At 32.0% G+C, this 27,492-nt stretch overlaps 2 protein-coding genes and 1 long non-coding RNA gene across 5 annotated transcripts; 2 read left to right on the top strand and 1 right to left on the bottom strand.

Moving 5' to 3' along the window:
- Positions 1-5,934: 5,934 nt before the first annotated feature.
- Positions 5,935-7,970, bottom strand: LOC100798668 (uncharacterized). The gene is made up of 2 exons (XR_413795.4): positions 6,262-7,970; positions 5,935-6,167 (listed from the first exon to the last, which is right to left on the bottom strand). It is a non-coding gene; the product is annotated as an uncharacterized lncRNA (long non-coding RNA).
- A 1,052-nt stretch (positions 7,971-9,022) lies between these two features.
- Positions 9,023-17,404, top strand: LOC100811652 (uncharacterized protein slr1919). Its single transcript, XM_006578045.4, has 14 exons — positions 9,023-9,487; positions 9,615-9,705; positions 9,803-10,049; positions 10,756-10,797; positions 11,406-11,477; positions 11,613-11,748; positions 11,901-12,058; positions 12,247-12,331; positions 13,317-13,480; positions 13,701-13,862; positions 14,979-15,128; positions 15,626-15,886; positions 16,592-16,864; positions 17,065-17,404. Exons 1-14 carry the CDS (start codon positions 9,427-9,429, stop codon positions 17,290-17,292), a joined length of 2,130 nt encoding a protein of 709 aa, XP_006578108.1. The 5' UTR covers positions 9,023-9,426; the 3' UTR covers positions 17,293-17,404.
- Positions 17,405-20,905: 3,501 nt separating this feature from the next.
- On the top strand, positions 20,906-25,667 carry LOC100797070 (probable protein phosphatase 2C 59). 3 transcript variants are annotated; one of them, XM_003522288.4, is made up of 9 exons: positions 20,906-21,079; positions 21,292-21,519; positions 21,923-22,050; positions 22,861-22,959; positions 23,066-23,224; positions 24,011-24,097; positions 24,194-24,285; positions 24,825-24,899; positions 25,110-25,667. In XM_003522288.4, the coding sequence occupies exons 2-9, from the start codon at positions 21,437-21,439 to the stop codon at positions 25,323-25,325; spliced, it is 939 nt and encodes a 312-aa protein (XP_003522336.1). In that variant the 5' UTR covers positions 20,906-21,079; positions 21,292-21,436; the 3' UTR covers positions 25,326-25,667. The 3 variants fall into 3 exon arrangements, with proteins under 3 accessions (XP_003522336.1, XP_006578107.1, XP_040870759.1); XM_006578044.4 differs by lacking the exon at positions 20,906-21,079 and adding an exon at positions 21,083-21,116; XM_041014825.1 differs by lacking the exon at positions 20,906-21,079 and adding an exon at positions 21,115-21,205.
- The last annotated feature ends 1,825 nt before the right edge of the window (positions 25,668-27,492 follow it).

Genomic DNA, 27,492 nt, shown 5'->3' with positions numbered 1-27,492 from the left:
AAGTCCATGGATAGTATCTCATAGCAAAGTAATTTAAATTGAATGGGAGAATTTCAATTGTGTGACTCACTAAGACAGCGACACGTATGAAGAGAAAGGATAAAGGATAAAGGATAGAGGATGGAGAGTACATAAATAAAACATCTAAAATATGTAAGACAAATGTTAAGCATAAACAAGAGTATTTATTAAGAAACTTAAAACAAAAATATTTTTATTAAGAATTAAAAAATTATATTATTCATGATATTTTTAATTTTTTTTTATAAATTTTACAATATTTTTAATTTTTTTTAACTAATATCTTAATAACAAGATCTAATGTCTAAAATATTGAAAGCAACAAGCCTAACCGTTGATCAGAATATTTTAGACCACGTGGCACTTCACTCGTGCCGCCATCCACCCTTGACTCTCCCATGTCCCATGGACAAACCAACCAGCTAAGCATGACGTCATTACGGAAAGTTTCTTTGTCTATGCTTCTTTTTGTTTTCTTTTTTCATGCAACCATCGTTCATCATGGCCTTTCTAACATTTTTTAAAATATCTTACATATCAAATTATTTCTAAAAACGTACATATTTCTTCAAATTGTTTTTCCGCACACATATATAAATATTGGGTTTAAGAAAAATATAATGGGTTAAACATTTTATTTTTATAAAAAAAATGATTTAAACATGATTCTGAAACAAAATTAAAAAACTTTATCAATATTAAATTTAAGCATAATTTATTATGCATGTTTTTTAAAAAAGTATACAGTAAAGGATAAATTTTTTTTGGTTTAACTTATAATATAGTTAGAAATTTACAAAAAAAAAACATTTAAGTTGAGGGAATAAACATCTCTAAAATTGTTTAGCTGTATCAACCCATCATGCTTAATTTGGATGAAACTTGTAGATATAGAGGAATATGTCTCAAATATAAATACTGAATGTAATACTCTCAGAAATACAATTAAGTTATTAAGTGATTATTTTATCAACCACAACGCGTGATTTTTTTAATGGAGTTTTTTTTTTTTTATTCTGTATCCTTAGGTTAACGTGAAACTGAGTAATTAGTTACATAAAAACTAATTTTACCAAAACAAAATCTCTAACCCTTTTTCCAGCGAAAGGGAAATAAGATAGAGAATAGAGAGTAAAGCAATGGCTGCAAAAATATATATGTATGTTTGGTTAAAGAGAAATCACAGAAGAGATAAATAAAAGGATGTGAGATTTATTGATTATTTATACTTTATTTCTTACATATTTTTATTCATTTATTTATTTTTTTATATTTATCCTTTATTACTTTTAAATCAAACACATTTATTTTTATTATATTTTTTTACTTATTTCAGACAATTTTATTTGAATATGATAGCACTATTATAAGTAACAAAAATTTTCCTCTCACTATTTAACGTAACTATATTTCTAAATGTCAAACTCGGGACTCTACAGGAAACAATCCCGCACCTATTGGTTATCTTTCCTATTTTTATTCACCATATTTCTCACATATTTATTATATTCTTACCATACATAGAGAAAAGAAATAAGAGACTCCAGATCAAGATGACATAGTATTCATGAAAGATGACATAATATTCATGAGAGATTAATATTTAATATTATGTGCTCTACATAATAAATTATGGTTGCGTTAAAATACTAACCATTAAATTTTTCTTCAACAATTGAAATTACATATTTAGTAATTTATACATGCTCACTTTAAATCAATTAAATTTTATTAATAGTCTACAATCACGAGCTCAAGCCAAACTCTGAAGGTATCACATACAACTTAGTCTATATTCTTCAAATCTACAAAATCCAAAATAGAGTATGGCTAAGGGCACTCCCTCTTACAATCTCTCTCCGACACTCTATTTATAATTGATCGAAATTAATTAAAAATTGTTAACAGATTAATAAGTGTATCAATTTTATCACAAATAATAAAGATTAAAATACTGAGTATCAAGTTCACAAAGAATTTTGTTTGTACTTGCTTTAAATACTCAATTTGTAAAAAGAAGAAGTAGAAGAGAAAATGATTTATAAGTGTGAAAATTAAGGGTAAAAGGGAAAAGAAAAAGATAACAAGAAAAATAAACAATAATTTAAATGAAAAGATAAAGTCAAGATGTGATAATGTTTTAGAAGCAAAGATATCATGATGTTTTGATGATGCTAAAGAAACGCGTTTCTCAAGTTTGATCCAAATCAAGACTCCAAGAAATCCAAGATAAATGATGAAGTTAGTCTTTAGAGTCTTAAAAAGAAGTTTCCAAATTGATGATGCATAAGTTATGGCCAAAGGTTTTTCTCCAAAGCTTTTAAAAGAGATATTTACTCTCTGGTAATCGATTACCAGTAACTGTAATCGATTACTAGTGGCCAAAATGCTTACTAGAATGTTTTAAAATGTTTTTAATATTTTTGAAAGCTTGTAATCGATTACACAAGGCTTGTAATCGATTACCAGAAGTTTTGAATGTTTTAAAACAGACTTTAGAAATTTGAATTTAAATTTTAAAGTCTGTAATCGATTATAAAGTGTATGTAATCGATTACTAGAGTTAAAATTCAAATTCCAAATGTGAAGAGTTACAACTCTTCAGAAAAATAACTCTGTAATTGATTACACTATTTTGGTAATCGATTACCAATAAGGAATTTTCAAAAATAACTCCCAAGAGTCACATCTGTTCAAGAGATTTTTGAATGGTCATCAAAGGCCTATATAGATAACTTGGGTTACGAAATTGCTTACAGAATTTTTCTGAACTGAAATGTCTTATCATCTCAAAAAGGATTCCTTGGTCTAACACTTGCAATTCAATAAGAAATCTTGATTAATCTTCAATTATAATATTTTTCTCTTAAAGAGAGAAACTTCTTCTTCTTCTTATTCAAAGGAAATTGTTTAAGAGACCGATGGTCTCTTAAGTTGTAAGGATTCTTGAACACAAGGGAAGGGTTATCCTTGTGTGGTTTAGACTTTGTAAAAGAAGTTTTACAAAGAGAGTGAAAAATCTCAAGTGAGTTGTTTGAGGACCGGATGTAGGCACGAGAAGTGGCCGCACCAGTATAAATCAAGTTTGTATTTCTCTCTTCCCTTAAACTTTTTTTATTTATTGTTATTTATCTTTTTCTTTAAAGAAGTTTATTTTGAATTGTCTTTTGAGTAATTCATATTAAGAGTGCATTGTTAATCCAAAAAGAGAGAGTGAAATTTTAATTGGGGAATAGTTTTTGCATCTTAATTCAACCCCTCATTCTTAAGATAACTGATGTCATTTGTCCAACAAATGTTGAGGCCTAACATGTCTATCTACCCTTGATGTAATATTAATGTTTTTCTCTATGAACTGTTTTCCCAATTTTCACCCACACCTACTAATATGCTCCCTCGCAATGAAGAACTTAATTTATGTATTCTCTTTCACAAATCTCTTTGCAAAGATTGAACCATAAACAACATTAAGTATGAAGATGTATGCAGAGGCACAACAAAGCCACTATATCCTTACTTAGTAATGCAATATTGAGATGCCCTTTCCCGGTTCTTTAGACATTACCATTTCTCAATGTATAATTCTTAAAAACAGATGCATGGATGGTCAAACCACACAACAGAGATGAAAAGTAAAAAAGAGACAATAGAATTTGAAATTGCATTAATAGATAAGAAGAATTACATTACAAGGGCATTTACTACTAGACTCCAACAAAGGGGGTTTAGCCTCTCATAGCCATGAGAGACTTTACACTTGAGAGACTAATATAAGAAGGGGTTGGATGACTAGTAGTAAGAAAAATAGGAAATGACTAAGAAAAGAGAGGTTTCCCCTAAGGGACAAACTCAGACTTTGGATTTTTTCACTAGAAAGCTCTAAGATTCGGTGTGTCTTTCATTTCTGCTTCCTGGCTCCAGGTAGCTTAATTTTCTCGTTAAATTCGCACTAAGCGCAGATTTGGGCTTCGTTGTAGGCTTTCTACGCACTAAACTTGCAGTGCACGCTAAGCTTATAGTGCGCACTAAGCCTGCAGTGCACGCTAAGCCTACAGTGCGGGCCAAGCCTGCACTGTGCACTAAACGAACTGCCCAATTCTTTCAACTTTTCTTCAAGGTCTTTTTTTTCCCTTTTTACATCAAATTTTCCTCTAAAACACTTGAAATCTTCTTTTTTTGAATTCTCTGCTAATAAAAAATTACAAAGATGTTAATTTCTTTATTATTTCCTTAAAAACAATGATAAAGTAAAGAAATTACACTCATTTATTAGTCAAAATTGACTATCAAATTAGCTCATATTTCACAGTTATCAAAAACATTATTTTTTTGGTGGCTCCTGTATTTAAATTAGAAAAAAAAATCATTAAATGAGAAGTAAAACTCTCTAAAATTAATGAATTTCAATAAATTTCAATGAAGGTTAGAAAGAAAATGTATGAAAAACATTTCTATAAAAAAATATAATGTACTTTTACGACACCCAAGATTATAAGGGACAATTATACCATAAAGAAATCGTTTTCTCATATTCCCTTACAATACAATCTTATATATAAGGACACTTAAAAACTATCTAAGAAATCTTTGACAATAGTAACGTGGATTGTAACTTAGCCACTAGACTTAGACTTTAATGGCAAGATCCATTTTCAATTATCCATCATCTGATTGCATCTGAATGATGCTATACTTTGCTATATTTGCCTATTGCACGAATGTGACCGACTATAATATACACAAAATAAGATGCAAGCCAAATACATGGAGTTGAAAATACATTCAACATGTGCATGTTGGGCAATAACATATCCAATAACAGCTCCTTTTACTGGAACTAGTTGCGTTTTGATTTTGGCTTCCTTTCGAAAGTAGGTTCCTTGAAAACTGAAAACGCTGTACTGTAGATTGCGAATGCCACAAAAATGAATGAGGTGAGGGTTAAGCGCCTAGATATTTTGAGGAAACATTTCTCTAACGAAATCTGTAACTTCAAAACTTAGCTTGACTGTATTCAACGTTAATTATTTTGAGGGATTTGGTTCCTCTAAAGTAAGCGAAGATTAAGCACTCTAGAGAATTGAAGTACTCATTCTCACATTAAAGAAACCAAATCAAAATACTTTTCATTACCTTTGGAATCACATGGAGGCGTACAACCTCTAACAGTACTCGAATTGAAACACTCGCGAAAATCAAATGCTTAAAATTCAGGGTGCACACAAATTACAGGGAATAAAGCAAGTAAGGAACCTTCAATACTTTAACAAGAGAAAGATAGACAATGTCCATCCTCAACAAATCTACTCTTTCATTAATCTCTCCAATATATTTTTCCTCTTTTATCAGAAAAATGTTTAGCATACCCAAAACATTACTCGAGTCACACTCAGCTATAGTTGCAAGTTTTATAAACAACATTGAACCTTATTTCAAACATGTTCATATCCATCTAATGGTATAACTATGGTACTATGCCCTGCCTATAGTCTGGGATTTCCCATTCCATCACGCATGCTTCCTATCATTAAACAATACACATTCATGCAAAAAAAAAAAAAAAAACAAAGGATCAGCTGCTGAATATGGAACCAGATAATCATTTCACTGCTCCCAACATGCTCGCACTATCCCTATAGGTGCTGTAAAATTATGAAGAGGCCGAGCAAGAAATAACAATTACAGGAAATCATTTTAGTTAACCATTTGGTAGATTAAAAAAAAAAAAACTAATCTTCGTCAAAGAGTAATTTACTCAGTAAAAAAAAAAATACTATTTTTTGTTAATTTATTTGTTTCTGAGATATCAAAACGCAGAGGTATACCTCACACAGGAACGGAAAATAAAAATAAAAAAACCAATACACTTACTAAATTCAAAGCAAGCTCTAAAAGAGACCACAAAAAATCATGTGATTAACCAACGCTATGCGTATGAATTGAATCCATTTGCACTAATTAAAATTGTAAATGCTTTGATCGTTATCAAACAAGGCCTATAAAACCAAGATTAAGGACATTTTATAGCTGCTAAATATTTCGTAGGAGGTAAATTAGGGTTCACCAATGAACCTTCTCCTCCTTCAGTGAGTCTTTCTCCTATGCTGCACCTGTTTCTGGGTGGCTAATCTATAAATCCAATATATCTGCAGTGAATCGAATGAACATAGAGTGGTTAGACATAGAGATAAGGGATTTTGTTCTTTGAAATTGAGAGGGATGAGTTGAGAGAAAAATCACCATAGCTAGGACATGAGCTGCTATTAGAAGAACCACTAACAAAGGCACTGCATCCTGGATCCACGGTCGCGTCGGCGTGTGTTGTTCGCGCGCCATTCCACACTGAAATTCCAAAACGCAAAGAAGCGAAACAGTGAGGATTGCACCAAATAGTGTTTACCCTTTCCCTTCTTTTCCAACATAACCCCAAATGAACCCCTCAGAACTACAATGATATACTAATAACTAGGGATTTGATGTTACATATATGCCGTATATTATAATTTTAATTCATCAATTTCAAAATTATTTATGTTTTCAACGGATTTAATTTAGTTAATTAAATAAAATTAAGTGAGTTATTATAAATCTTTTTTAATGTTATTTTTTATTTTTATAAATAAATAAAAAATTACATCTAACGTGGGCCACCTGACCAACTTTATAGGTGGTTGATGGTGCACCATTGGATTAATTTTGTGTCTACCTTATGACAGTAGGCCATCAATACCATATAATTTCTCAACCCTCTTTTTTTCCTCTCACGTCCACACTTTCACTGCCACCGGCAACCCATAGTTGCGTCGCCAAACTCCTCACTCTCCCCAGCAGCCCCATCCCGTTGAGTCACCGCATCACGACCTTAGACGTGATAGTGAATCCTCGCCTCAACTCTGATACGGCGTCTGCCACACCGCCAAGAACCTCGTCGCCCTTGCTCTCAAGCAGCCATTGGCCTCTCTCGCATCACCTCTTCCTCCACTACCTGCCGCTGTCGAACAAGTCTTTGCGCATGTCAACCGCACCACCCTTTGTGTCGGCAAGCTCCTCTCCGGCGTCGGCTCCGTTGCTGGATGCGACTTCTCATGCTCGAGCTCATCAATTCCACGCAGATCTTGATCAGAACCCTCGCCTACGAATACACATTTACGTCGTTGTCGTTCTGCTTGTGATTATTATCCCCTTTGCACTCCTCATCTAGTCTTGTTCGTTCTTTATGCTTTCACTCGCTAGGTTTCACATGAATGTAATTGCGTCCAAACCGATCGGGATTGCTTTGTTTGATGCAACTGATTTATGTGTCTTTGTTGCAATTGCAAGGTTTAGATTGGTGGTGAATTTTGAGGTGTTAGGTTTCATGTGTGTGATATTGTTGGAATCATGATTCTAAATTGCTTGTGTGATAAAGTGTCGCCGGCAAGGGTTTACCTGTTGCAGGTTCAGCAGCGACGTGTCTGTCGGCGTTAGCGAAAGTGTGGACAGGAAAGTGAAAGAGGATGATTGAGAAATTGTAAGGTGTTGATGGTGTATTGTAATAATGTAGGCACGAGATTGATCTAATGGCTTAAAAAAATGGTACCTCTTGGACCAGTGTAGATGCCGTCTTTTCAAAATAGATAAATTTAGTTCCTTCATCTTAGAAAAGAATTTTGTTCTAATTTTCAATTTATACTATATTTATTTATTTTCTAGTAGGTTATAATCCATCTTTGTAAAGCTTCACATGTAGAATCTCAATTCTTGTTGATGTAACTTATATATTTATTAAACAAGTTGACTTAAGTCAATTAATTTTAAGAATAAATTTAAGATGATATTAGGACTTATTTTAGATGTATTAAATGGGTCATTTACATATTAAATCTAAAAGTATTGAGCTTAAGAGATGTATTAGGAAAAAATTAATTTTTACATTGGTAATAAATAGTGTCAACGTAAAATATATAAATTAGAAATAATCTTCATAAGTTAATTTTTGTTATTGAATTAGACACAAACTCATTTTATATTTTGTTTGTCTTTAATCTTCAAGTTCATCAAGAGAAAGAGAGATTGACTAATCTAAAATTTGATTAAGAAGTAAGTAAAGACTAAATAAAAATTATTTCTGTCAATAATAAATCCGAATAATATCCAAATTATTTAATTTTAATTTTAGTATATTGATCACTTATGTCCAATCACTTGATTATATTATATGTAAATGTTACTAGATATATGAATTTTTTTCTTAATTATATTTGATTCCAAACTAGTGAAACTGCAAAATTTATAATAAATAAGAAAGGGTGTATTGAAAAAAGTTTATGGAAAAAAACACCCTTCTTACTATTAAAAAAATTGCAATTGTAAATCATTATTTTCTTTATTCAAGTTTCAAACTCTTATTTTTATTTTTTTTTATAAATTTAGAAGTTTTTATATCTTAAATTCTAATACTACTTTATTTTTCCATTAGAACATATACATTGTCAGTGTACAAATTTAATTCAGAAAATGATTTTTAACATAATATTTTAAATAATTATAAAAGTGACAAGTTTACTGTAAGTAACAATCTATACTTAAATTATAATATAAAAAATTGAGAAAAATAGTTATATATTGATAGTAAAAATTTTTAAATAATTATCCAATCATAACTTATTATATATGATAAATTTATTAATTTTTAAAAATTATTTTAAAACAATTCAAATGATAATTTAAAATTAAATGATAATATAAAATTATGTTATATTATATATTATCAGTGTATAAATATTAAAACTTAAACAAATTTAGAAAGTGAGCTCATATTATGTTATTTATTAAACCAACAACAATTGACATAAATGATAATAATTTATATTTTTTAACTAAGTGATTAAGGGTTCAAATTTTAGTGATAAAATGATCATAATTTTTTTAATTAAAAAGTAAATATGAACTAGTTATAAAAAAATAAACTAAGGTGTAAAGAAGGAATTTATTCAATAGGCACTTGCAGAGGGTTCCATTTGGCATTAGGGCCATGAAAGGTGAAAGGAAAATGTTTTATGAATATTATTAGGCTTTAATATACTTGGAGGGAAAGAAAAAAGAATTATATGATTTATGATATGGTAATATATATATTTGTATCATTGATGAAAGTGAAAACGAACAAACTGCCCAGGTCGTAAAGGGTTAATCCAATCCCAAGAGGTGGTTCGGTGCCAACTGTCAAGTGCCTTGCGTACTTAACACCAGACGTGGCACTTTCCTCTGCATTCAGCTTCGCAAGAAAGTCACTCACTCACCGCTGCTGCTACACATCGAATCAAACCCATGACTTATTGGTCGCAGCAGCTATGCATTTTCTCAAACAATTGGTGTTCACCGTTTTCCCATGCTTTCCACTGAACTTGCTTGCCCTACATATCAATGACGAGGAATGCCTCCGCCGCTCTCTTCCGTCATCGCGCTGCCATTCTCAAGTCCGCACGTACTGTTTCCTCTGATCACTACACCCTACAAATTTTCCCATTTCTATTCAATTTAACTTTAGAATTGAATGGCGCTTAGTTTATTGTACTACTATTGCAGTGATATTTTTTTTCTTCTTCTTGCAGATTTACATCACGAATGTTTCACTGAAATTATCTTACGCAAATGCGTGCCGTTGGATTACCGTTGCTCGTCTTTCTTATGGCACCGCAATTCGTGAGTTGATGATCCGATTAATATGAAATCGAATTTTGGTCCGTTTCATGTTTTATGATATTCATTTATTGTTTGTTCGTCGTGGATGCTGGTGCAGATATTCAACTGGTTTCACCAGCGTGCATGGCGAAACGCCCTCTGCTGAGTATGCGAGGATGAGGAGGGAATCACTGGAAAGTAAATTCGGGCATGCTCTTGGAACTTATAGCTCTAAGAGTTTCAATGCTATCTACCGATTTGGCCCCTTTTTGGCTTTGTACAGGGCAACAATTATTTCATTTCATGTGTTAAGGCTAATGATATGGCAATTATTCGTTCAAGACATGGGAAAACGAGCAGTTAAGGTAACATATTATCTTTTGTCAATGCTTTTCATATTCTTTTGCAGATACACTTGGGGAATGAAGACGCTACTTTTGGTTTGGGGCGTTAGGTTAATTTGTTTAATTTATCATTTATTTGACAAAGAATTAGTCATTGAAGAAAAAAGTTCAGGAGTTATAAGGTTGGCTTGGTGGTTGGAATGGAGGGTTGAAGGGTTTTTTCAATTTTGGTCCCGGTAAGCCTGAACTTACAGGGACTAAAAATAAAAAAAATGGAATCCTAAAGGGACTAAAATTGAAAAAGCACAAACTACATGGATAAAAACATATCATTAATGATTAGATAGTTGGTCATTTTGAGATAAAAGATTTTTTGTTTTACCATTAACTGTCTGACCTTTTGTTCCTTTGATACCTGATGGATTTCATTGAAAACAAAGAATATCAATCAATTTGACCGTTGTTGCAATTTTTTAAATGAAAATTGTAGCCATGTGTAACTTCATTCTATGAGGGGATTGGCAATATAAAAGAAGTCTTTTTACTCATTTTGTATGTAAAGTTCTTTCAAATGTGAACTGTGTATTTGAGCATCATAACAAATACCAAACCACTTAAATTCTTCCATTAACAGTTCTTCCGGCAGTAGAAAATGTGGATTCGTTTTGTTATAATTGTTAGGGAAAACTGCTCGAATGAACAGTGATATATATGCAATTTTTTGCAGTTTCGTGAAACTCTAATACGCTTGGGTCCTTTCTACATTAAGGCAAGTTTTTCTCACAGGCTATTTCCTATTGGTTTCTGCTTTCATCATCTATTCATTCTTTGTGTTACTCTTTTTATACTATATAAATGTTCTATACAGAGGTTAGTTTAAGATATGCACTTTATGTTAGCATTATTTTTTGTTTCTCATACAGTCATGCAACTTCTGCTCTTACTCTAAAATAAAATTTTCTGGTTTCTGTTGTGAAATAGCTTGATGACTGTTTCAAGGGCTTTTGATACGTTTCCTGGATCATAATCTTTATTTTGCCCATTATTTGTTTTAACTGTAGATATATTGTTTCCCTTATCCACTTTTGCCTTTACCATAGAAATGAAATAGTCATGCTTCCAATTCTTATGCTCTTACTCTAGGTAACTTGTGTTTTATGTTATTAGATTTTTTATTTTTTGAGGTTTCATTTTTTCTTTCGTGAAAGCAATTGAATATAGAATTATAGATAAAAAAAGTTTCTCTTATTTTCTTCTTTCCTGCATCGACATTATGGCATTATATATACTGAATGGAGCAATAATTAATATTTAACATATATTAAATATATCATCAGTACAGTTCTTATGTTTGACTTAATCCATTCATGTTTACAGCTTGGGCAGGCATTGAGCACCCGGCCTGACATATTACCAACAGTATATTGCCAAGAACTTGCCAAGTTACAGGTACAGTGACATCTTCCATTATACTTCAGTGCATGTAATCAAATGCTGCAGGTGCATCTATTGACTATTGCTATGCTCTTGTCTTCTGTCAAATTGTATTGATAAAACCTTATAATTTTGTTTTCCGTGCTATAGGATCAAATACCTCCGTTTCCAACTGATGTTGCAATCAAATCTATTGAGAACCATTTGGGTGTTCCTATTAATGAAATTTTTAAGGATATCAGCCCAGCACCTATTGCAGCAGCATCCTTAGGGCAAGTATATAAAGGTGAGTTGCCGACAATAATAGCTTAAGTTTTATTCTGATTTGAATATTTCACATTTGCTTGGTTTCTTGTTCTTAAATTTGGAATTTTAGAATAATATCTACATGTTTGAGGAAGATTGAAGTGTTTACTTTTGTTGCTTCAAGTGTTGCAGCTCACCTGCATTCTGGAGAGCTTGTAGCTGTAAAAGTACAGAGGCCTGGTATGTCACTTTCATTGACCCTTGATGCTTTGTTATTCAATATGATTGGGGGTCAATTAAAGCGGTTTGCCAAGGCTCGAAAAGATCTTTTGGTGGCAGTAAATGAAATGGTAAATTCCTTGATACAGAGCGCAGATTTCTCGTCTGCTTTGTATGACATATTTTTCAGCCAACATTTTCAGAAATATAATATTTTACTTGTGTATGATCATTATACTAGCTGACTATTAGGGACTGTTGTATTTCAGTTTACATTACAATTGCTTTACGTGTTAGTCATTGTAGATTAATGCAACAGGTCAGGCACATGTTTGATGAAATTGATTATGTCCTAGAGGGCAAAAATGCTGAGCGCTTTGCTTCTCTTTACTGTTGGTCTGCAAGTAAGTTCAACATCTGCACCAAAATCGTTTAGTTGCTATTTTCTTTGACGTGGCATGTCCATAATTCAACCATGTTTGTTAATCCCGAATTCAAATTTTGGATAATGCTCAATGCTTTGATCTAATGATATTAAGAGAGAGAAAATGAGAGACATATGATGAATACTATGTGTTATTACACAGCAGTACACATATTTAAGTGTTGTAAGTACAAGGATAATTAAACATAATTACAAGAAATATACTCCCCATCAAGTTGCTTGCTAGATATACAACTAATCCAAGGAACTCTGAATGCCTTGGTGAAAACATCTGCCAGTTGATCGTTTGAATTGACAATGCTAATGGTGATGTCCCTGGATAAACATTCTATCTAATAAAATAAACATTCTATCTCAATATGTTTGGTCTACTCATGGAATATCAGATTTGAGGCTATATGTATGCAAATGCTGGCTGATTATCACAAATAAGTGTTATTTGTGTAACTTCCCCAAATCTCAACTCTTTGAGCGATTGTTTGAAACTAAAAAAGTTTACAAGTGGCCAAAGACATGGCCGAATACTCTACTCAGGGCATAAAACTACTCTCCTCCTTGACCTAGGCTTGGGATCGACTATGAGATCATAGGCTAAGTTTAAAAAATAAAATTGTTACTATGTATAATTACAAAGATAATTCAATTACACATAAGAATATACTGTTACTCTTAACCAATTCTATCCTATTTACATTATTACTACAATTACATTATTTTTAACAGTTGTATGTTGTCACTTAAGGCATTTCCCCTGGAATTATAAAATTTCACTTTGGTTGAGAGCTGATAATTATTTCCTCAAATGATAGGGCAGTGTGTAATGTCTTAAGTTATAAACATTTTTGTCTCTTAACTTGATGAAATAATGCTTAGTTTTTTAGCATGCAATTTAAATTGGTGACTCTTTTCAAGAGGTGGCAATGAACAGACCAACAAATATGCAGGTGGGGTTAAGCAAAAAAAATCAAATTCCGTCAAAGCTCCAAAAATATATTGGGATTACACATGCTCCACTGTGCTAACTATGGAGTGGATAGATGGAATTAAGCTTACAGATGAAACAGGTTTGAATAAAGCTTCTTTGAACCGAAGGGAACTCATTGACCAGGTATAAAGTACACAAGTTTTGTTGGTCACAAGCTTCAACTGTTTACGTGTATGATATATCTCTTTTATGCCATTGTGTGTCTTAGTATGCTTTCATGTTTTTGTAATAGTATTGAATGCTAATTTATGTTATCATCTGTCTACATATTAAGTGCATGATTACTTGAGATGCTAAGCACTGTCAATTGATGCCCCATTGCCTCTTTCTTATGGCTTTGTAGGGATTATACTGCTCTTTGAGACAAATGCTTGAGGTTGGTTATTTCCATGCTGATCCTCATCCAGGAAACCTTGTTGCAATAAATGATGGATCTCTTGCGTATTTTGACTTTGGAATGATGGGGGATATTCCGAGGCATTACCGGATTGGACTTATTCAAATGGTGAGAAATGTCTAGATATTACTCATTTTAAAGGATGTAACTTAAATTGGCTAGTTTTAATTTCCACTAAATTTTACGGCAATGTCTTAATTCCAAAAATATGTTTGAGAAGCTCAAATCGCATTAAAGATGTTAAACTGACAGAAACTAAATTCTGGATAATATTCAGCAAAAGGAATGAAGCTCAGCTCCTTACACCAAAGAGAATATACTCTGATAAAGCAGAAAAATGATAGCCAAAACAGAGAAAACAACAGAAGAGAAAACTAGAAAAAAGCTGGAAGAAAAAGATGAACATAAACAATAGTGCTTGCTCCTCCCATGTCCAGCACCACCTTCACTACCTAAATTCTCAGATACCCCCTCATGTTCCAACCCTTTCCACATATGATTTTCCTCGTCATTAAACTTATCATTCTCCAATTCTCTCCCCCAGTCTTCTCTTGGCAGCTGTCCAGTCTGTTTGGCATTTCCCTCTCCCAACTATTTCTCCGCTCCCTTTCATCAAATTTCCAGTCTTGTGCATTTTTTTTCTCTTCTCTCATACACCAACAGGTCTTTGCTTCTGTTGACCCCATTTTTTCTGATGTTTGCTTCCTCTCTCTTATACGTGGGTCAATGGCTAATCAATGACATAAATTGGCGCTTGACTCATATTATTTCTTTCTCTTCATAAGATGTAATACACTTATATTTTAAGGTTTACATCTAATATGCATGCTTTATGCCAACTTGGCGAATGAGCTTCCTATTTTTGGTATTGCTGGAGAAGAGTCAAAACTCAAAAGGGTGTGTTAGATTTTGACTGCTTTCATTTGCAAATCTCTTACGATCTCTCATAAGATCTGACTTAACTCCAGAGTCATGCTATGCGTTACATATTTACTGGGAACTTTTTTTATGATGCTAATATATATGATATCCTGAAATATAAGAAATCCTTTCATTCATTGGATTCAGACATCAGTTTCTCTTGGATGAAATGTTCCTGTACATGCATTGTCTGAATTTTTTTTTCTTTTAAAGTTTCTCCTCTTCATTATATTACAATATATGGGGGAGATACATAATTTCCTTTGTTGTGTGTGTCTAGTACTAAGTTTTTCTCTCTTTCAGATTGTTCACTTTGTTAATCGTGATTCTCTGAGCTTGGCAAATGACTATCTTTCTTTGGGATTTATTCCTGAAGGGATTGACATACATTCAGTTTCTGATGCGCTGCAAGCATCATTTGCTGATCGGACCACTGAATCTCAAGATTTTCAGGTTTGCTTTGTGTTTTATACTGCTTTTAACTTTTAAGGATCAACTTTGGCCATGTAATAGCTGTAACTGGTGTTGAAAATATATTTTGGTCATCAGCCTGAGTTATCCCAAAGCAGAGTTTTGAGCATTTTCAAATGTCACTTAGAGGGAGGGGGTGACTACAGAGGGAAACACTAGTGTGCACAATTTATGCACTGTTTTGGTGCTTATTGCCAGATGGGAATGCCTAAATTATAAATCTTTGGTGCAATCTATGCTTTGGGATTAAGTTGATCTTATCCTCATTTCATCCTTTTTCTGGCTTGTTTTATTCTTTTTTTTTGTTTTGGTGTTGGGCTTCAAAGCTTCAAGTTATTTTTTAAAGTTAATATTTCATAGATTCATTTTCTGCTAATGTCTTCTACAACAAGATATATGTGTTTATACCTATCTGAAGCACAATTACTGGTTATAATGGCACTTTGTATTTCAAAGTTCAATCTTGCTTTGGATTTCAGGGAATTATGAACCAACTATATGATGTCATGTATGAATTTAACTTCTCCCTTCCGCCAGACTATGCTCTTGTGATAAGAGCATTGGGATCACTAGAAGGCACAGCTAAAGCTCTGGATCCTGATTTTAAAGTCATTCAGAGTGCATATCCTTTTGTCATTGGGAGACTTATTGCAGACCCAAGCCCTGATATGAGAAGAATTCTGAGGGAACTTCTCATTCGTAACAATGGATCCATAAGGTGGAATCGTCTAGAACGCTTGGTATGATCTATCTTGGCTTTTCTACCTGGCCATACAAAATTGTGATGTGAATATGTTCATTCCAGTATTGCTTTAAATAAGCCGATAAGTTATTCACAAGGTTACCAAATGGTAACTGTATCATTTGGGTCATAACGTCTCCAATTAAACAGAATTGTTTGCTATTTAACATTGACATAAATTTATAGACTACTTTATTTGTCCACTGGTACTTGAAAGTTTAGAACCTTGTGGCCCTATATGAATCGTTTCACAGTTACTGCCTAGGGACAATTACATTATTAGTTTGAGAAATGCTAGCAAGTAGCAGCACACTCCATCACACTCTTTCCAATACCCTCTTTAATAATGGGTGAAATACGAGTGGATCCCATTAAACTGGGAATGGAACTTACTAAATAGGGATTAGGGAGTAGACACGCATCATTTAACTAATGCCATTTTTGTTTCATCCAATAATGGAAATAGAGTAAGTTGCTGGCATTTCTCTATTAATTTATGGGTGGAATTATGTTTTTTCTTAGAAGTAAATGTGCTTTATTAGAGTTCAAATGCGTAATTCTTTCGAGTAATTTTTTTAGAAATGCAAATGTGGATCCTTTTCATTTCTGCCTTCAAATTTGAATACTCTTGTGGATAAAATTATTATACAACTTTGGACTGTATGTAATGGTAATATGGATATGGATGTCATTCTTGTTTCAGGTAGCAGCAATCTCTGAACAAGCTTCTGAGATAACTGGAGACCCTAGTTCTGAAAAGTTTTCAAGTTCTTCTGTTTGGAAATTATTTGACATGCATGCTGTTGTTGATTCCACTGAAGATCTTTTATTATTCATATTATCAGACAAGGGTCTTAGAGTGCGTCTTTTCCTTCTTCGGGATATAGTAGAAGCAGCTGATGTGTTTCTGCAAGATGAAGTGATTGATTGCGCATTAAATGAGAATCCTCAAGGCCAGAGGACATTACTATTTGAGGTATTTTCTTTTGTTAAATATATTCTATTCTATATGCGTATGCACATCTCTAGGGAATAAGTAGTTTCTAAGCTCCTCACTTTCCATGGAGGTTTGCTTCCTTATTAAAATTTGGAGAATCCTCGTTTTAATTTTTTCCGAATATCTAAAAAATAAATTATTGTTCTGTCTGAGTTTTTTTTGAGTCTTGTACGTTGCAGGAGCGTGCTATCCTTAGTAGGATTGGAAAAGGCTTTGAATACTTATGTGAGGTGGTGAAGTTGGCGCCAGGGGAGTGGACAGCAATGCTTATTCGGATGGCAGGGAAGCCCGAGGTTCATAAATTTGCTTTAGACATTATTTCAGCTTTAGCTTTGCATTCTAGTCACAAATTACAGGTAGCTTGTTGGCTCTATTTGTCGAGACTTCTTCACAAATTTACAAATTGAGGTAGAAATATAGCCGTTGCACTAGTGAATTAGAAATGGGTGAATGGCTTTTTTGATGCTTAGAAATGGGGAAATGGTTTCCTCTACATTGGCATGAAGATTCCATTTTTTACATCTACACTCGTTATACATGCTTCCCAACTTTTACATCTTTCAGATTTTTCAAAGGTTAATCAAGAATTTTTTATGTAATTTTGCGTTGTTGACGTTTTTTCCCCAACTCGTTTTTTCATTGAACAAAGTGGGGAAATTGCGGAAATTTGGTTATTTTATACCGGCTCGCTACGTTTACCACCTTTGTTTAAATTTATGATTCATTACTGTAAAAATGACGTATTAATAAACTGTTTATAATTTTCATATTAAAATGAGTTTGTTTTTGCCAAACAAAGTGATCGGGGATGAATTATGATTAAATTGATAGTAATTTTTTTTACTATTTCATGATATGATATATTTTGTTATAGAATAATGTAAAATAAAAAACAAAGTTGGATAAAGTTATGACTTAGCATAAAAAATACATTATGGATTTTATGCGATAAATAATAAGTTACAGTTCAATTGATAATTGAGAAATGAGTTAAATCAATTGAATATTCTTAATGTACAACGTATATTAATTTAAATAAAATACAGTTTGGGAAATAATATAATAAAAGTTCGTATTAATACTAATTAGGAAGAATTTGAAACAGTAGTATGTTTCAATAACAAAAATACTCATTCAATCTAAGGATATGTATTTCTTATATTCTGTCGGAAAAAAATACCAGGTTTAATTATTTTAACCATTACTTTTATTTGGTTATTGATCGGGTCTTGTATAGTTCGATTTTGAGGGTTATCTAGATCGATTACTTCACTAATTCATTAGTTTATTGGATTGATTGACCCTATAATGTAATAAAGTGTCCAATAAAAAAGGTTAAAATATATTACTATACGTGGATGATTGGAAAGCCCCACCTCTTACCCCTTTTGTTTGTCGAGAATTGAATGCCGGACATTTAGAGTATGACAAATATATTGGGAACAAAATATAGTAAAATACACGTGTAGAACTAGCAATAGCTTTTTTTTTTTGGTGAATACTAGCAATAACATTACTTAATTGGAAAGAGTAAGCCATCGTAAAAAAAAAATGCATAAAATACATATACGTTTAGGAGATATTTTAAACTGTAAAATCTAGAATTATAGTCGTATCATGATAAAAAAATATATGTACGTAAGTAAGAAAATACAAATTAGAATATAGCTTATTATTTTTAAGTGATAATTATAAATTTTGTATTTTTTCTTTTAAAATAATAATTCGCTTTGAAAGAGTCTAGTAAGATAATTCAAGTTGGTAAATTCTGAAAATGTCAAATGAGATATTTTGTTTAAGAATAGTTGTAAACTCCTATGCCTTTATTTTATTTTATTTTTAATTCTAGAGTTTTGATAAACTCTGAAATTGTCAAACGGGATATGTTTACTGATAACGATTTAAGACAGTACTTTTTATGTTTAACAATACAAAGTTACATTTTTAGCTTGTCACTTATCTCATCTCATGATAAATCCGTGGATAATTCTCAATAGATTCAGTTATACTATTTTGGTAATTTTACAGTATATATATATATATATAGGGAGTGAAGTACTACATAATGTTTTTGCACTAAAGTTATAAATAACTCGAACTTTTAAGAGTGTACAAATGCTATCAATGATATACAAATGTATACCTACACCCCGACTTGCAATTTTGTTCATGCGTTTTTTAAATAAAGCTACCAACATGTTCTTAAATCATTTGAAAATTTAAAGAAGAAGAAACAACTTGCAGTTAATGACATACGAGTTTTCTATCAATCATCAAATGCAAAGTAGGAAAATGTCAAACTAAGTTAGCCAAAGCAGTAATTACTAAGGTATCCGTTCAACTCAAAGATTCCAACGTTTCTGCTTATAGAATTCTTAACCATCAAAATCCAAATCTTTTAATAGGTACATAGGCAGGCAGTGACAAACACCAAATTAATCTCGTACACTAAACGACAACAAAGCCAGAGAATATAAATCCTAACAACAACAATATTCATTCAAGTTCAATGGTATAAAGAAGAACATAAATCTAGGAAACATTAACAAGGAAAGTTATAACAAGAATTGAATCTAATAGAAGGGATTTAGTATTTTATAACATAGTGAATTAAGATACGAATTTTCATCGAGTGAAATATTCACATATAAATTTTAAATGTGTCTAAAATATAATTGCCTAAACAAATATGAGAGAGAGAGAAAAAAATCTAAAATTATTTATAGAAGTGTTCACAATTGAGTTTGATTAAGTTTTTGGACAAAAATTAAGTGAATCAAACATAAAAATAACATGTGATTTAGTTTAAATATAATATCATATTTAAATTAAACCAAATTAGTCTTTTTGCGGTTCAGTTTGAATTTATTTAGCAGTTTTTTTATTTTTTATAAATTATTTTTATATAACTTTCAAAATTATTTGTAATTTGACAACTAATGAGATGAATTGACAAAATGTAAAATTTAATTATTAATTGAGTTGTGACTAACTCTCAAAAATAACATTTACGTAATTATAAAAAATATTTACAAAAGATCATACATGATAACAACTAAATTTTAAACTTCTTATTAATAAAAGATACATTATAAATCATTCATAGTTAATTAGCCATGCACTATTAGGATTATGATTTTATAATTTAACATAGTTTAAAAAATGTCTAATATATATGAGTTGACATATTATCATTATCAAAATTGAGATATAATTTTTGACAATGCGATTTAAGAGTGGAAATTAAAAATAATAATTATAATACGTTGTTGGGTTTGGTTTGATTTTTATATTAAGAACTGAAATTTAAATCAAATTATGATTAAAAAATGTTTTTTTAATGAATAAAGTTAGCAATACTTTTTTTACACTTTTTTTCAAGCAAAATCTTTATGAATAACTCAAATTTATAAAAAAAATCCATTTTTATGGGTTTTATTTCTGAATTAATAATTTTAATTAATTTTATTTAATTATAAAAAAGGGTTAGAGAGAGTGTTGTTAGTATTTTTAAAATATTTTTATCTAATTGGTTTTTTTATTTTTCTTTAAATGAATTTAGTGTTTGAAATGATCCATTAGTTGGATTTTTAACAATCTTACCTTTTCTGCTTTATTAGAGAGAAATGAAAAATTAACTCAACTACCTAAGATGTGGCATATGTCAGGCTTAAAGGCATGTGTTTGGTTGTGCATGCATAGCACATAGGTGACACGTGTCAGAACATGGATGAGTAGATGAGAGATAACAGTGTTTATTTTTGGCATTTGACTAGGTCCCACCGAAAGCTTTGCTCATCCTTGGGCGATGCGTATGCAACGCTAATCTTAGTACACCATCAATCATTAATTTCATGCAATCACCAAACAAAAAAACCTTTGAGCTTCCAAGGAATCACCCAAAAAATATTAATAAATAATTTCCCCTTTTTTTCTAATTGACTTTTCTTTCTCTCATTAATTCTTGTTGACCCAATATTCAAAGTAAAATGTACAATTAATTTTCAAGAAGACTATGATATTATTATTGTTGAACATCTAAAATTGTGCAATTGATTATGGTTGCACATCTAAAATTGTTGAACAAACCAAACCGTGTGATGTGAGTTCCTTGAACTAAAATCAAACAGAATACAATACCCTCTCTCTCTCTCTCTCTCTCATAGATTATTTCTCTTCTCTTCCCTTTCTTAGGTACTCTCTCTCTCTCCTCTTCTCTCTCCTCTCTCTTGTAAGATAATTCTTCCCGAATTCAATCTTGTTCAACCATGGATTCGGCATCTTTATGCCTTTAGCTGTATTATCAATAGCAATATCTATGTACAAAGTTTATGTCTTTTTGTGCAAATTCTGTTTTAGTCCCGTGAAATTAATAAACTTTCTTGGGGTGTTCTGTATTTATGCAGGTTAAAAGTTGGAACTGAGTGATTACCCAACTAATGTTATGATCAGTTGGAAGCGTTGGCAAGAAAGAATACGTAATAGTGGTGTTGTTTGTTCATTTTGGTCAAAGAAATAGTATCTGGGTACCCAGGATATTGTAGTTGTAAGATGGGTTATCTCAATTCAGTTTTGTCATCTTCAAGCCAGGTTCATGTTGCAGATGATGCAATTGTGAGCGGCGGGGGTCTAAGGTTAAATTCTTTCTCAAAAGTCCGTCTTTCTTTATATCAAGAACTGTTTTTTTCTTTTCGTGTGTTTTTTGTTTTTCTCATGTTCTTGCATTTGAGACATACCAGTATTTATTGGTTAGTTTTATTCAGACTTGCTGGTCGTAACATTCATTTTCATTTTCATAATTCCGTTATTTGTGATTCTTGTATTTATATGGATTTTGTATTTGTGATTCATGAAACACGTGTTGGAATTGTGATGATTTCATTGTACAACAAAATTCTTTGACTAGGTCTTTGTTAAACTAGTATGGTCTAGATATGATGATTGTTTCTCTTGTGTTATCATATCGGTGAGCAAAAACTAAAGAATGAGGCCGCATGAGATGATTGTGACACAGTTTGTTTTGATTTGTATTTATAGTCACAATGGAAAATTCAGCTACGGGTATGCTAGCTCTCCTGGCAAGAGATCTTCAATGGAAGATTTTTATGAGACAAGAATTGATGGTGTTGAAGGTGAAATTGTTGGCCTTTTCGGAGTTTTTGATGGTATGTTTATACCTTCCTGTCTTCTTCATCTCCAGGTTGTACACTGATTGGAAAACATGCCAAAATATTGCACGTAGAACTCATGCTATGTTACTCCTGTTAATATGTATTATATATATTTTTTATTATCAATCTGCTTCTTTTCTGGATTTTCCATTTCTTAAAATATTGAGTAACTAAGTCTCCAATGTAACTTATTGCTGTCATATGCAGATGCTTGTGTGCCTGTGCACTTATATTATATAATAGATTGCTAGTTTGTGTATTTTTGTCCTGCATTTTCAGTCTTACCAGCTTTTGTGCTTCTGTTTTCTCAAATATACATAAAATACATGGAGAGGAACTTTTAGATTTGTTTACAGTTGATGTTTTCTCAAATATACATAAATACATGGGGAGGAACTTTTAGATTTTTTTACAGTTGAGGTCTCATCTCACCTTTCACCCCATGTTAATCTTATTGTGTGGATGGTTTGATTAGTCTGTTTGGCTGTAGTGTTATTTTCTGCACACAATGAAGGAAATCTCTTTGAAGGTTTATGATATACAATCTTCCTTTGGGTGTAATTTCCAGATTCTTCAACCTCCTTTTGAACTCAAATTTCTCTTTGTAGTATTCTCATTTGTAACTTCAGAACCTTCATTTTATTCCTCTATGTGAACAATTATAAGCTAAGAGTTATTTTTTGGTTTGCCATCAAATATTTTTCCCCATAAAAATTTATTCTTATAGGAATCATTTCCTATCGGTTAAACCTATTCTTGATAAATAGAAGTAGCTGCAAGTTTCTTGTTTATAACTCCTTCCAGGTCATGGTGGTGCTCGTGCTGCTGAGTATGTCAAGAAAAACCTGTTTAGTAATTTGATCAGTCACCCAAAATTCATTTCTGACACCAAATCAGCAATAAGTATGTTGACTCCTACCTGTCACTTCCAGATCCTTATGTCTGATGTTCTCCGATTTGCTAAATCCAAAGAATAACTTTTTTTCCTACCAAAATTTTCTTTCCACAGCTGATGCATACAATCATACTGACACTGAGTTGCTGAAATCAGAAAATAGCCATAACAGAGATGCAGGATCAACTGCTTCCACTGCTATTTTAGTTGGTGACCGCTTGCTTGTTGCAAATGTTGGGGATTCCAGAGCTGTTATATGCAGGGGTGGTAATGGTAAGGGTGTAAGCTTTATACATATATGCATGCATGCATGCATACATCTATCTATTTATCTTTAGACATGTGTTGTTAATTATTAATTGTGTTGTTATTGAATTTTGATTATTGACAGTTTTTATTGTATAATTTATATGTGTAAATGTGCTTATATGATATGCTTTTTTTAGGATTTAATTACACTTTTGATCCCTTAGATATTGCAATTCTGTGATTTCAGTTCCTAAGGTTTCAATTGTGCTAATTGGGTCTTCCAGGCATCGCAAATGTGCGATTTTAATCCCCCATGTTCCAATTGTGACAATTGGGTCTCCTAATTATCACAATTGTACAATTTTAGTCCTCCATTTATATATTTTATTTCATATATATTAAAAGAAGGATGTTGGTCTATTAAATTAAGGGACTAAAATCGCACAATTACATTTGCGATACCTGTGGGACCAAATTGGCACAATTGAAACTAAAAGATTAAAATTGCACAATTGTGATACTTGGGAGACCAAAGGTACAATTAAGCCTTTTTTTTTAAAACCATTATTGAGAATTCTTGTCTATCCTTTTGAGTCTTTGGTAAAATGGCTATCTTTATATAATTTATTATTGATAAAATATGAAGGGCATTCATTTGTTTTTAAGTATGTAATGTAATGCTAGTATAAAAACGGCATGGGTGTATGCATGCATGGCATGTTCTTGTGCATCTACTATGAGGTAGTTGTTTTAACCTTCCTATGTTTAATATTTACTGAATATTATTCTTCCAATTGTGGTTTCCCCTAGCCATTGCTGTTTCTCGAGATCACAAACCAGACCAAACTGATGAGAGGCAAAGGATTGAAGAAGCAGGAGGCTTTGTTATGTGGGCAGGTAATGTCATCATTAACATATAGTCAGCTTTAGTTTTATTTATTTAATTCTAAAAAGATATAATGTTTATCTCTGTTGATAACATTACATATACAGGAACTTGGAGAGTTGGAGGTGTTCTTGCTGTTTCTCGTGCATTTGGTGATAGACTCCTGAAGCAGTATGTTGTTGCTGATCCAGAAATTCAGGTATGTCTACTATGGTTAGTTACGTCCATTCTTGAATATCTTATATAGTTATGGATTCATCTCAACCTGTGCTCATATAGGGTGCATGGTTAAGTGTACAGTTCACATTGTGTGCTTACAAGATGATATTAAGCAATCTGATTTATATTTAAATGTTGATTAAAAGTGAGTAGTGAGTCAAAGGCACATTTTACTTGAGAAATGAATACTATAGACAATATAGACTGAGCTTCCTACCGTGAGTTTGTGATTATCACTGTTTCTGGAACCTTGAATTTTCTGTAAAATGAGCAGTCACTGCTTCATCATACTGTTTCACTGACATAGGTTGTGACAATTTCAAACACTGATAGACCAATGTGCGCAAACAATCACAAAGGCACGCATGATCAATGTGTAGTATAACAATTAACAAATTGTAGCAGTGATGTCCCCTGTTCTGACTGATCTTCTCTATATTCTTATTGATGTGCCCTTAAATCTTATTTTTCTTTTCTTTTTCATTTGTATATTTAAGTTGCATGTTTGCCATTTTGCAGGAAGAAAAAGTTGACAGCTCCCTTGAGTTTCTTATTCTGGCCAGTGACGGGCTATGGGATGTTGTCTCTAATGAGGTTTGTACTGATGTTCATTTCTTCTCATTGATGACTAAAACGCATCTTCATCATAACCACTAAAAGTAGGAGCAAAATGGAGCAAAAAGGATATAAAAACAAAACGAAAACTCATATATCTGTAAAATACTTAGGTTACAAAACAAATAGAGTCAACTGCTAAGAAGTCTTACTTTTTCCTACTCACCTAAGTTTTTAAGCTTTCTTCAGGAAGCTGTTGCTATGATAAAGCCAATTGAGGATGCAGAGGAGGCAGCAAAGAGGCTGATGCAAGAAGCATATCAGAGAGGTAGTGCTGACAATATCACATGTGTTGTTGTTCGTTTCTTGATGAACCAAGGTGGATCCAAAGAGTTAGTAGCTTATCCTCATAATAGTAGCTCTGCGGGTAAGAATCCTTCAGTAGAAGGTTTGTGTGATATATAGGTATAGGTGAGTTGTGGATCCAAAAGATGCTGAGACTTGGTAAAAATCGGTTTATAGTTGGGTTCCTGATAAGCAATCTAGTAGTTGTGTTGTACTACGTCATGCAAGAATTTATGGTCCTCTTGCATAAAACTATTCATTATTTGTTAGCTAGGAAATGTATGTAAGGAGTGTGACCAGAGTTCTCATTGCACCTGCTCTGCATGTAAACATGGTTCTTTTATTAGTCCATTTAATTTCCTTAGGGTTATTAGTTTATTCAGTACTATTTGTCTATTGTGAATTGTGGCTTGTATTAAGTGTAATATATAAATATAAGGAACACTGATTTTTTTTCCCCCACTTGAAGCTATGTGTAATTGTGTTTATCCGCTTGTGATGTTAAAACTAACTTTAGAATTTGGATGGACGTGAAATATAGATGTGAGTCCATTTGTCGTGTACAATATTATATACGATTTGTAATGTAATCATGGCAAAAAAATAAATAAATTATAATGATTATGATGGCAAAGACTGATTTACGAAACAAGTCAACGACTGGGAGAATCAGAAAGTGGGAGAAGGTGTGAAAGGCACGAGAAGGGTTTAATGGTTGAATTCATTTAAGAAAATTCCAACACTTACGTTTGGTTGGGTATAAAGTGACGGGGGAAGGGAGAGAATTTCGAAATGTAAACTGAATTGAAAGTGGAAAGAAGAAAAGAAAAATTTAGAAGTTTTTTTTTTTTTTATGTTTTTCCACTTTCTCTTAAACTAAACAGAAGAGAAAAAAAGAATTAACTGTGTTTGTTTTTCTCTGTTGTTTTTTCTTTTTTTCTTTTTAGAGAAATCTGAACCAAACATTATTACGAAGCATAACTCAAATATAAATTTTAGTTGAAGCAGACGATAAACTATTGATCATGATGGGGGAATTTCAAAGCACACTGAATCATAAGCTGATAGAAAGTCAATGAATGAAAAACCAAGGAATAGAAGGAAAGAAGCATGATACGCATTTATATTAATTCGGCCCCAAGAAACATTTGGTGCTAGCTCAAGGAACTCGATAACTTTATTTATTATAAACATTATTAGATTATAAGCATTCTTTGCTTTATCACAGTTGTAGTTTTCTTTTACAGTAGGCTCTCTCTAAGCAAAATAAAATATTATTACGAAAGGTTTTAATTGAACAAACATTTATTGAATAAATGTTAAGTACTTATATCATATAAAGCGTTGTTTCTATAATTAAAGGAGAGATATTGTTCAATTGTCTTCATATAAATTGTAAGTTGTTTTTATTAATTAACTTGGAGAATTTACTAAAATAAGTTGAAAATAAGTTATACACATATATATCGTAAACTATTTTAATAAAATTTTCAAACATTTATACAATTAATGCTTATATTACAAAATTAAGTAAAAAAATGCTTATGTATTACAAAATAAGTCCAAATAATAAAATTGTAAATAATCTCTTTCAAATACATCGCTCAAACAAGTGCATTTTCCCTTTCAACCACTCAAACTCTACAATTTTAATCTGATAGAACAGAGAATAATAAGCAGTAGGAGTGGAAAATATTCAAAATAGAGTTATATCATAAGAATAAATGAGAATAACAGCATATTTGCATCAACCTAGCTCTACTCCTCAGGATGTCATTGTTTGTCAAGCATATCCTCCTTAAACTCGTCCAATGTTTAACACAACGGTCACTTCTACATTTCCAATCAAAGTATGATCGTTGCCATGTCTCCTTGCCAAGAACAGTTTTGCTGCATGCTTTTGTTCCAAACAGAAATGAGGATAATGAAGAAAAGTGAGGTAATGAAGTTAGAATCCTGAACTTGTTCACGAATATATGTATATATTCTTGAATTTTCATTCAAGAGTTTGTTGTGGAAGATTCTTTTCGCAAAACTTGCTGCATGCAGATTCAATGGAGTGCATCTGACTGATCCATTTTTGTTCGATTTCTCTGTAATATATAATAACCATTCTAGATTGTTTTGGCAACTAAGAGTCAAGTGAATTAAGCATTAATTTGTGAATATATAAGAATAAGGCTCATTAATCATTAATAAAAAATAAAAAGAGAGAGAGAAAGCTTGGAGGGAATACGTGAAGCATTGGTAGGAGGATGATGCAGAACTCTGACTATTACGTGTATCA

The sequence above is a fragment of the Glycine max genome, chromosome 4 (genome assembly GCF_000004515.6).
Source record: "Glycine max cultivar Williams 82 chromosome 4, Glycine_max_v4.0, whole genome shotgun sequence".
NCBI classification, from domain to species: Eukaryota; Viridiplantae; Streptophyta; class Magnoliopsida; order Fabales; family Fabaceae; genus Glycine; species Glycine max.
The sequence above is the reverse complement of the archived record's forward strand: the minus strand, read 5'-3'. Positions and strand labels throughout refer to the sequence as shown.